Source organism: Crocodylus porosus, unplaced genomic scaffold (assembly GCF_001723895.1).
Source record: "Crocodylus porosus isolate Cpor-Errol unplaced genomic scaffold, CroPor_comp1, whole genome shotgun sequence".
NCBI classification, from domain to species: Eukaryota; Metazoa; Chordata; order Crocodylia; family Crocodylidae; genus Crocodylus; species Crocodylus porosus.
Genome location: NW_017728931.1, coordinates 36,121,359 through 36,133,062, shown reverse-complemented (window position 1 = coordinate 36,133,062; position 11,704 = coordinate 36,121,359). Strand labels below are relative to the sequence as shown.

General features: G+C 46.9%; 1 protein-coding gene across 1 annotated transcript in view; it reads right to left on the bottom strand.

Moving 5' to 3' along the window:
• LOC109316473 (sodium- and chloride-dependent GABA transporter 2-like) overlaps positions 1-11,704 on the bottom strand; it is a 48,026-nt gene that overhangs the window by 15,417 nt on the left and 20,905 nt on the right. The window contains exon 7 of the mRNA XM_019544590.1: positions 10,137-10,271. Coding sequence (XP_019400135.1) covers positions 10,137-10,271 — 135 coding nt within the window. The remainder of the gene's footprint in view (positions 1-10,136; positions 10,272-11,704) is intronic.

Genomic DNA, 11,704 nt, shown 5'->3' with positions numbered 1-11,704 from the left:
GCAGCCTGCACAGGGCAAGTGAGGGGATTGGGGGGGGGGCGGAGGGGAGGCTATGTCCACCCCAAACTTTGGCTTAGCCCCTCCATGGCCCCCCCTCTGAGCCCAACCACTGTTGCCACACAGGCTGTGGCAGCTCTGCCAGCCCTGCTCCTGACCACAGTGCAGCCCCCCACCACCGGGAAGAGACTTGTGCTCCCCAGGACACCATGACAGGGGCTGCTGCCTCTCTCAGGGTCTCTCCCCACCCTCACTGCTCCAGTGGCAGGGCCGAGGGGATGGTCAGATGCCAGCCCCTGGCATGGCCCCCTGAGGCAAAGGGGGCAGAGAGGGGGTTTATTTTCCCTCCCTCCCCTCTCCCACCAAGGGACCCAAGTCGAGGTCTGCCTGGCCAGGTGTTAGCAGTGATGGCATCAGCGGGAGTTGGAAGACACTGGCTGCAGTCCCCCAGTGGGAGAGGGGAGGGAGGGGGCAAAATAAACCCCCTCCCTGCCCCTTTCACCTTAGGGGACCATGCTGGCTAGGTGTCAGGCCATGCCCCTGCCCCTGGAGCAGCAGCTAGGGAGGGACCCTAACAGGGGCTGCTGCTCCCTGGCTAGGCAGACCCCAGCTGCAGTACCATGGGAAGAAGGGAGAAATGAACTCCCTCCCTGCCCCTTTGCCTTAGGGGGCCACACTGGGCTGGCATCTGGCTGGGCGCTGGGGTCTGTCCATGCTCCTTTCCTGCCCCCACCAAAAGCCTAGCACATCCCTTCCTCCTCCCCCTCCAGGCACACCCCAGCTGGGGTCCCTACAGGCCAGGGTGGGGGTTTAAACCCCTCACCAATCGTACTCAGGCCTGCTAGGGCCTGGCCATGCCCCACCCTCACCTTAGCTTCCCTCCAGCCTTCCAGCCACTGCAGAAGAGAAGGGAGCGCTTGCTCTAGTGCCCCCCAGCTTCTGGCCTAAGCCACTGAAGGCACATGGCTGCATTTCCAGAATCAAAAGTGAATGTCTGTTCACTTGCTTGCCAGTGCAATCTGCGCAGGTTAGACTGACCTGCAAAGATTGAATCGACTCAGGCTCAGGTCTTTTGAATGTCTGTACTTCGGCCCTAGGTGTGAGGCCAGGAGATTCAGAAGGTAAAACTGGATTGAAAACAGCAGAAAAGTAAGATCTAGGCATAGGAAGGTTTTAAAAAAAACAAAAAAAACAAAAAAAAAACACCACAAAAAAAACCAACCCAAACAACAACAGCCTTGCACTTTAAGGGTATATCAAAATCCTCCTATGATTGATTATTGAAAATCTATTATGAATGGAAAGACAAAGGTATTTTTTTTTAACACTCAACTCAAAGGAATGGTGTTTATTACAATGTATTTGTGGGTTGGCAGATGGGATAGACAAGTAATCTCCTTTTCACCAAACTAAATACACCTAGTTCTTTCAGCCTTTCCTCATACAGTCTGCATTTCAAATCCTTCACCATCTCTGCCACCTTTATCATCCTCTTCAGTTTCTCCACATCCTTCTTAAACTGCAGCGTCCAGATTTGTACACAGTACACTAGCTGGGGCTTAACTAGCACTGACTAGGGTGGTGTTATTCCCTCCCTCAGTTGTATGTATTCTATTCCATTTAATGCTGGCTAAAGTTGCATTTGGGTTTTTTTGTTTTAGGTTTTTTGTTTTGTTGTGGGGGTTTTGTTTTGTTTTGTTTTGTTTTTGGGAGGAGGGACTGCATGACACCACTGAGTCATAGAGAGTCTGTGATCCACCAAAACCTCCAAATTATTTTCATCAATGCTACTGCCTAACCACTCACCTCCCATTGTGTAGTGGTTCATTTTTCTTTCTTCCCTAAGAAAACATGTTTACAGGCATTCTTATTTTTCAGTTCAAAAAAACTGGGTCAGAGGACTCCACTCCCTTCTCTTGCCTGGTTGAAAGCAGATCTTCAAGGGCGATCTGAGGGAGCCTGCCATTGGTTCAAAGAAAATACTTGTTATCTGTGAAGTTCTATTGTATAGGTTCCTCTGATTTCCCTTTACTTGTGTTGGCCAAGTTCTCCAGGTCGCCTTGACAAGTCAAAGGTTTCTCAATTTATCATGATAGGTTCCTCCCCATGCCTAACCCAGAGCTACCATTAGATGACATTTCATATTGGGTTATGTGGACTAACTACTCTGTTTAAAAAAAAAAAAAAATTTTCCCCTCTCCCCCCTTCCCTTCCACCCCCAATTTATTTCTCATATTTCTCTGCACTACAGTCTGGGAGGAAATATATATTTTTCAGCCATCCAAACATTCCTCTCACCTCTAACAAAAAATCCTCTGTCAGGTAAAAATGTTACAGTAGCTGGTCCTGACGTTGTGCTCTAAGAGGATCTGCTTTAGTATACAGAGCTCTTTTTCACCAACAGTGTAAAAGAAACAACATTCCCAAAGACAGCAGTTCAGTTTTATCTGGTTTATCAGACTCCTCTAGCATGCCAATGAGCTGGATAATCATTTGATGCTTGGTAGCAATTTTTTGGGTTATCCAGGACATTCAACGCATGATTCATTTTCTTTTATGCTTCATTTGTTCCTGTCCACCAAAGTAACCTTCTACTCTGCTTTTAACTTGAACCTCCATGCCTAAGCTGACATTATCCAGAATTGTTATGGCTTGCTAGAGGATGTTCCTTTATTTTTCTCAGCTCTGTTTGATTCATTACATAGCCTGGAATTTAATAATACTTTGCACTGAAATAGCACCTTCCTTTGGAAGATCTCAAAGGACTTCACAAATAATGGATGGTGCCATTTCAGAAAAGAATGTTATTACAATCTGCACATAATGCACAAAATAAGGATGTCATGCTATGAGGTGCTGAACTGTTACTGTCCCCCTTAAAGACGTGGGACAACAGAGGCACAGAGACATGAACTGGCCTGTGGAAGGTCACACTATGTGTGGCAAGAAAGGAAGGACTAGTCAGTTTTATTCTGTGCCCTAGTCACAAAGTTAATCCTACTCTTGCTTCAGATTCCAAGATAGATATTTCTGAGCCTGCCAAGGGCTGGCCAGAAGCTGTGATTCCCATGCCCCTGTCCTTTCTCAGCTGTTTTAGTAACATTCTCACTGTTTGCCCAAATCCCCAGCCTTTCTCCTGAAATAATGAACTTGCCTTATTTACTTAGCCTGAGACATGGGGCATTCAAGCAAGTTTGCCTGGAAACACCAGGGGTCATAATCAGCCAAAGCATGAAGTAAAGCTCTTATCCTCCCTTAATTTCCTCCCACCACTTCCCCCTGGATGCTCCCAGTACTTTGAGGACCATGGTCAGAGGCAGTGCAGCTCGCCAAGACAGGAGCAGGGAAAGGGAGGTGCATTCCCAGCACCAACTTCCCTACCCTCAGTTCAGCCTGTATGTGACAGTAGTTTGCACCTAGTGCTTGCCATAGAGAAAGCTTAACAATCTGGGCTGCCACCATACCACAAGTGACTGGTAGTGCAAGAAAGAAAGTCTGAGCTTAGGTCACATGGTCTTGTTTCTGCTCACTGCCTGGGAAAACTGGGAGCATATAAAAGCAGGAAAAGAGCAAATAGCATTTTCTTCCTTGGAATCTACTTGTCCTTCTTTTCACAGCTGCAGATAGTCACCTTCCCCAAACAGGTGAGCACAAACCAGGTTACATCACTATTCACTAAAAACAAAGGAGGTACTTAACTTGGACATAAGCCAATGGAAGAGCCATCAGAAACTGGAGCCAGTGGGCATAAACAGTACTCGGAGGTGCTACCTGCTGGCTGGAACATGACCCCTGCTCACTAGGCAACACAGAACAAGTCTCTTAGGTCTGACTTTACTAGAGGGGTTTCCAAGATCTCTGGATTCCATTTGGGACACCAAAAGCCCAATTTCCCATAGCGCTCAGCTAATTATTATTAACATCATCTCTTGTAGGAGTGGGCCTATGAGCAGAGCCATTTGTGCTTACAGCTGTATCAGCACATAGAAAAAGACAGTTCTTGTCCCAAAGAGTTTATAGCCCAAGGGCCGGAGTATGTCTTTTGGGCACAACCCTGAGCGAAGGGTGGGATGTAAGCTGGACTGCTGTCAGAGCAGAACTGGGAGGAATCGCATTGATGCCCTCTAACACCATCATGTTGAGAGAAGCTGAGAGAGAAGCTGCCACAAGATACTACTGCCTTTGAAAGGATTCCCTTTACTTCTCATATCTTGTCTACCCGGTGAACCAGGACAACAAATGGCAGAGTAAAGACACCGCTATCACTGTCCCTCCTTTTCTAAAAAATCAAGCTATAGGCATCTCAAGTCACAATGGCAAAAACCAAGGCTTTGGAGTTTGGAAGCTCCTCCCTCCCAGCCCCACACACCTCCCTCCAGCCCACGCTTCCTGTCAGAAGTGCCAAACATAATCACAAGGGTATTATAAAGTACACACATTGCACAGTGTGCACAGAGCAACAAGGGCTCTTTACCTTTGCGAAGTCACAAACGACTGAGCTGACAGAACAGGGCCAGCATTCCTTTGTCCTTTAAACCCCACAAGGAAGCAAATAGGTTTCAGTTTTACACTGCAAAGCGCAGCGGCTTGCAGAGAGAGCTGGGGTAGGGGGCATTCACTCCCTGCCCCTTGTTTACACAGCCCAGGAAGCAGAGTTTTACAGCCTGCCTTTTGCCTGGTCCCATCCTGCTGTTTGATGGATTAAAAAGATTTCACTAATTGTTCTTTCAGTGTCAGCACTGAGGACAAACCCAGCGTGGGTGTACAGCCACAGGCTGAGCGACTTGGCCAGCAAAACAAGGTCCCAGTTCCACAAACTGGGCAAGCCTAAGAGACACAATGAGGGGAAGGAGAAAACACCAAGACAAACACAGCTGTAGGCCATCCCACTTACACATCCCATTACAGGCCCACAACAAAAAGGAGTAAGGGATCTTTGGCCACTGGAATGGACACCCTGGCCTGAACCATCTAGTACGTGGGGCACAGAAGACAGGAAATACGAAGAAGCATCATTCCTTCACATCATTAACCTGCTGCATGACACCCCTGCAAAAGGACAAGGGAAAACCTGGACATGCAAAGCAAGAGCACAAGCAAAGGCTCAGGACATCTAAGAGATGCTCACATAATCTGCAAGGACAGCTGCAGACTAGGCAAGTAGGCATTTCACTGCCCCCATGGATGGATGGATGGAAAAAGCAGCAGTCTACTGTAATCCCACAAGTTCCCTGCTAATGCAAAGCAAGGAAGCCCTGCAGTCATGTGTACAAAGATACTGTCAGGGACAGAGTTGCACAGTAGGGAGCAGAACATTATGTAAGCAAACAGCCGCTGTGCACATGCACGCACACACACAAACACAACCCTGCAGGACAAAAACATACAAATGCACACACACAGAAGGTTTCTCAGAGCTGGAAAACAGCGGTAGTGAAAGAAACCATGCAAGAACATAGAGCCAGCTGAAGGCCTGCTGGGAAAAATAAATAAAGGGAACAAATAACATTTAGCAGGTCCAACCAACCTCCATCCTTGCTGTGAAGCATCAAGGCCCCCCAGCAGTGAAGCAGCAACGGGTGAGGGTGAGGGGCTTATGCTTGTGCTTCTCTGGACCTTCAGCTGCAGCAGGGAAGTCTAAACCTACCCCTTCCCCTCCTCTCCAAAACTGGAAATAAGGCCTAGTGTTTAGCCATGTAGGTCAGTCATATTCCCCTGAGACACGTGAACACTACCCTTCCTCGATCATCCCAGTGGTCGACTGGGGTTGTGTAGCTCACTCCTGACCAGCCTTCTTCCCCAGCAGTGGCATCTGCCCAAGGCATTTTCAATAACAAAGTTATGAATGTGTCTGATCCTTCCCGGTGGGCCACCCTCGCAGACCTAACCTTGCCCCTTTCAATCTGAGCACCCCTGCTGCAGCACATTCCCACAGTGCCATGCTACATCTAATCCTCCAGACCTGGTTCCCCATAACAACGTCTGGGACCCCCCTCTGATCTAGGAACTACAGCTAACAAAGAGCTATAACTGCAGGACAAATGTAGTCACTGTTTTGAGGGAGGATGAAGCATGGGGTCTTGGGCAACTGAGCAGCTTACAGTAAGCATTTTTTGGGGGGGTAGGGTGCAAGAGACAAATACTGGTTAAAAAAACTGGAAATAGGAAAAAACTAAATAATGGAATGAAGGGGAAGAAAAATAGACCTTTTTAAAAGGCAGAGATGAAGGAGAACAGGCAAAAATTTGAGCAACAAAAGCCATAAGAGAAGTAGACAGCGCATAATAAAAAATACAAATTGGACTGGACAGCAGTTTAGACCAGCAGGTAAATGGGATTCAGCAATGCACACGGGGCTCACCTGCTGAGTACACTAGATCCAGAACAGCACAGATGCATGTGCTTATTTTTAAGCAAAAGTAATGCCACTGAAATCAATGGAACTCCTCAGGTATGCGTGTGCTTACTAGATCAGGGTCCGTGGGCTAAGCAGCCTTCAGAGTTGAGTTTGTTGTTAAATGATATAGCCCTGGGATCTTATTACTTTTGTTGTTGGCCATACTTGCTTGTTACAGCTTTTCCCAACTTAAGCCCCAGTTCTGCAACCGCTTTATTTGGTGGCAAACACTTGACCCCTCAAAACCATGCAATGCCTCAGCAGCTTCAATGAGACTGTGTGACCAGACAGGTCCAGCTGTGTGGGTGTAACTACAGAGCTTGGACTCAGACTGGGCCCTTTGGGTCAATGACCATGTCTTTCTGTGTATCTGCACAGCGTAAAGGGGCTACAAGCCCTAACGAGGAGCTTTTAGTACTGCTGTAATACAAACAACTAGCTCTTATGCGGGCAGATCTAATTCATCTGAGCCAGGCAGCAGAAGAGAGCAGGAAGGGCTTCTAGCAAGATCTGAAGGAAAAGTTCATTTTGTTCATTGTGTAAAGGCCTCTTCTTGCACTTCCTCCAGGAAAAAAAGAGAAAACTGGTCACCATCTCCTTTATATCAGCCTTTTATCTACTGAAAAATCTATGCTTCTTATACTTCCTCCCCTTCAAGACTAAACAGGCCAAATCTCTTCAACCTTGCCTTATAGGTCAGGTTTTCTAATGTTCTTTATCATTCCGATTGCTCTTCTCTGGACTCCCTAATTTCATCATCAGCTTCCTTAAAGTGTGGTACTGAAAACTGGACACAGTACTTCAGCTGAGGTTCCTCAATGCCAAACAGGAAGGTATAATTACACCAGCCAATTTCCCATCAGGAATGACCGGGGGGGGGGGAGGGGGACGGAGCGCCACCACCCACTGACCTGCGTGGCCGCCACCTCCCAGGAGCAGAGGGGGAAGGAGTGATGGAGCTTGTTCTGCCACCCCCCCCGTTCCTGCTGTCATGGTGGCACGCCGCAGACCATCTGTCTGTGCAGAGCACTCTGATTGGTTATTTCTGTAAACACTTGGATTGGCTGCTGAGACAACCAATCAGAGTGCTCCAAGAGTGTTACAAATAGACAGACTGAGTCTAAGCCCTTTATATATATAATTCTTTGTCTTGCAGACAATGCTTCTACCAATAGAACCCAGAACAAATATTGCTTTATCACAGCAGGATTGCATTGCTGATGTGTGGTTAATCTGTGACCCAGTATAACCCCCATGTCTCCCTACAGCACTGCTGTTTACCCAGGCATTACCCATTTTGTACAAATGCATTTGATTTCTCCTTCCTAAATGGAGCACTTTGGTCCGTGCTCTTTTTTGAGTATTTCACCCTGTTGGTTTCAGACACTTTCTCCAATTTGTTAAAATCATTTTGAATTCTGATCTTGCCCTACTATCCTAGTGCAGAGGAGCTTTTGGGACCAGGTATGTGTCAGTTTTTAGATGCTAACGAGCCCATTGCTTCCCCTGTGGGAGAGTCTTCAAGAGTTTAACAGAAGTTCAGGGCATTGCTATAAAATTCTATAGGATGATCAAGAACAATCAAAAGGTGATTACTTTCTGTGCAATTCACTAGCATTATAAGAAAGAGGGAGAAGGATCAGCCATGAAACAAAGCACTTCTTAAACCTGACATTTTAAGGAAATAAACCCACCTTATGGGTTCTAGCCTTATTAAGTTCTTTGAGGCTGTCTTGTGTGGGGGTTTACTTTGCATTTCCAAACTGCTTCCACCAAGGAAGTTCAGTTAGTTATAAGTAGCCAAGCTAGGATATTCAGTAGTACCTCATAGAGATGGGGGTCATTGACTCTCAGTAGAGACTGTGCTTCTACAGCCTGGACGACACTATAAAGGCTTGGCTAGTAGCACAGACACATTTCATATCAGCAGAAATGTGCTTTTCCTTCTACAGGTAATACCAATTCCCTGAGTGTAATAAGCTGTTTTGGCCAAAGGACTTTTATGCCAGTATAAGTGAATCTTATACAAATGCCATTTAAAAAAAAATCCTCACACCTAACCAACATTTACTATAGCGACAAAGGTTTCCAGCATAGACTGAGAAGTCATTTAGCTGCTTTTGAATAATTCCATGCTAAGGTAGGTTCTATACTACAATGTTTTGCAGGCAAACACTCAGTCTGGACTCATCTCTGCGAAGAGATGAGAGCTTTGCCAGCTAAGGCAAATGTCATCCTGGCATGAAGAGCCTATTTGGCAGAAAAACCACTTCTGTTGCCATATGCTGCATCACCACTAGGGGGCTCTGCCAAGAGACTCTGTGGTAATAGCTACACATAAGCAGCAGCAGCTCCCTAATGCAGGCAAGTCTTGAGAGGTTTTAGAGTGAGGGAGGTCAGTACCAACACCACCCTTGTACAGATGCAGAAATGGCAAGACAAAAGGCAGCATTATTAGTTAAGCTTCTGAGTCCCTCCTTGGGCACACGGATAAGTGTGATTTGCAGAAGTGCTGAGCAGCTCTAGCTTCCCCTGTTTGTGACTAGATAAAAACCAAACTGCTTTTAACAAGGTGCCTAAACTCAAATGCTGGCAGCTGACAGTGGGCACCCAGGCTTGAGAGTTTTGGTCAAAATGACCAACTCAGTTCAGCTACAGCTTCTCTGGCTTTAAGAACTGAAACAAGGGAATCCTGCCTCCAAGTCCTTTACTTAGATAATGCTCCTCACATCCCCAAGAGCTGCATTCTCAGTCCACGGGAAGGTTCACTGAAGGAGATGGATAGAGCACGCGCCACACCTCCCTGCGCCTTTACACAACAGACTGCAAAGAGAAAATGCTTTGGCTGGACCAGAAAGGGTTAAAAAGGGTTACGAGGGGTTTTGCTGACCTATTTTCCAGGCAGGCACCCTTTAATCTCCTTTGGAGACACCTTCTCACAAAGACTGGTACAGCAGCTCAGCTGGAGCCAGGATTTAACGTGGAAGAACTTGTCCTGAAGAGATTAAAAACGGCAGTCGGGCACTGAACCTTCAGTCAAACTGGCAGGAATTTCTAACTGAGGGACGGGGGTGGCAAGGAAAACAAGGGGGACTGGGATCAGGGGCTTTGGTAGACTGACATTACAGCAGTGTTCAGAAGCACCCTCCCCCAGCATACTGTAGGAGGGGTTACGAAGAGCTGATGGCCTCTAATGGCATTTGTCATGGCAGCACACCCTTAAAAAAAAATAAAAAAATAAAATGCATAGTTTCTGGGGGCCTCACAATCCCTGTGTCTGCACTTGGAGAAGGGTGGAGTTTTACCCTGAGTTTCTCCAGAAAACAGTGTCACCAAACAGCTGAGAGGCCCTATTGATAGTGTCTACAGCCTTCATCACCTGCCATTCACATCAGCCCCCAGCCCACCAAAAGCCATACCAGAGGTAAAGGACTCTGGGATTTCAGCAACTCTGCTGGAAAGTGAAGAATAGAAGAGTGAACAGAATAGACCAGTGAGGTCAGCTGGTGATGTCAGCAGCACACTTACCAACATCAGTGTGGACTAAGTTCATAGAGGAATAAAAAACAAGAGATAGAGAAAAAAGAATGAAGAAGAAAGCGTAAGTGTTGGAGCAGAACAAGAAAGAGAACTAGAGAAAGGAGGGAAAATGGGGATGAGAAGATAAGAAAGGGAATGAATGGGAAAGAGACATGCACACATCATAGCCCAGCTCAACCATACTATCCTCCTTCCATCTTACCTGGGGGTCCCTGAGACGAGTGAGGTCTGGGTAAAGATAGAACAGGATCCCCTGGAAAGCTCCTGGCAGAGACACTCCCCTGATCAGCAGAACTACGAGCATAAGGTATGGGAACGTAGCAGTGAAGTATACCACCTGGAAGGAAGATAAAAAAGAGCAAGTATGAGAGATCAGCTCACAGTAACAGCCAGGAACCCTAAGGTTCCAGCTGATCATTGCTATCAAGGACACAAAGGCAGTGCAAGAGAACATAAGATGTGCCATACTGGCTCAGACAATAGGCTGATAGTGGCAGGAGCAGATGCTTTAGAGCACTGGTGCTCAGTTTCAGATCAGATGCCAGGGGCCCTACACTGCCCCCACCCAGCCCCCATGCACCAAAATCAGTTTCCAGGGGCACCACACTGCCCCCACCCAGCCAGAATCAGACTCTGGCAGCTCCCACACTGCCCCTGCCCAACTCCTGTGCACTGGGACCAGACCCCACACTACCCTATGCACTTGATCTAGCATGCAGGCCCATGGGGACTCCCCACAGGCCAGATGACACAGTGCTGGAGGCCAGAGTTTGAGCACCCCTGCTTTGGAGGGACACCATGGAACAGGGTATACCTAGTGACCTGCCCCCCACTAATTACCATCCCTGGCACCCACAGTCACTGGTTTAAAGATGCCAAAGGAAACATCTCTGACTGTTCTGCTTAATAACTGTTAATAGATCTGTCATGCATGAATTTGTCTAATCTCTTTTTGAATCTGTCTATGTTATCTGCTTCTACACCTTCGTGTGGCAATGAGTTCCAGAAGGTAGCAAACCTTCTGGAACAGCCTAAAAAATAAAGTTTCTCTTGTTAGTTTCAAACCTGTCTACTATTTTCAGAGGGTACTCCCTAGTTCTAGTATTCTGGGACTTGGTGAATAACAATTCCCTATTCACTTTGTCCATACCCTTCTTGACTTTGTATTGGTGGTGGACAAAGTGAATAGGGAACTGTTATTCACTATGTCTCAGCCTTCTCCTTTCCAAACTGAAGATTCCTAGCCAGTTTCTTCTGGTATGACAATTGCTCTATATCGCTGATCATTTTTGTTGCCCTTCTCTGTACTTTTTCCAGTTCTAAATATATCCTTTTTGAGATGCAGAACTGCACAGCATGTTCAAGATAAGAGTCCACCATAAATTCATATAGAACAATACATTAGAAAGACACAGATCAGACAGGAGGGTCAGTAAGTGGGACGCAAAGGGAAAGTTTGGGTTTCAATTATAGTGTCTTGGTTAAAGGACAGGAGGAAGGAACTCTCTTTTATTGGGTGGTTAGTAAGGTCACCATGGGAACATCATAGACATATAGTATTGTAGAATCAATGGGTTGGAAGGGACCTAGACAGATCATCGAGTCCGACCCCCTGGCATGGGCAGGAAGGAGCACTAGGGGTGGCAGGGGTCATAAGACCCCAGCCAGGTGCCTATCCAGTCTCCTCTTGAAGATTTCCAGGGAAGGTGAGAGCACCACCTCTCTGGGAAGCCTATTCCAGGCTCCGGCCACCCTTACTGTGAAGTAGTT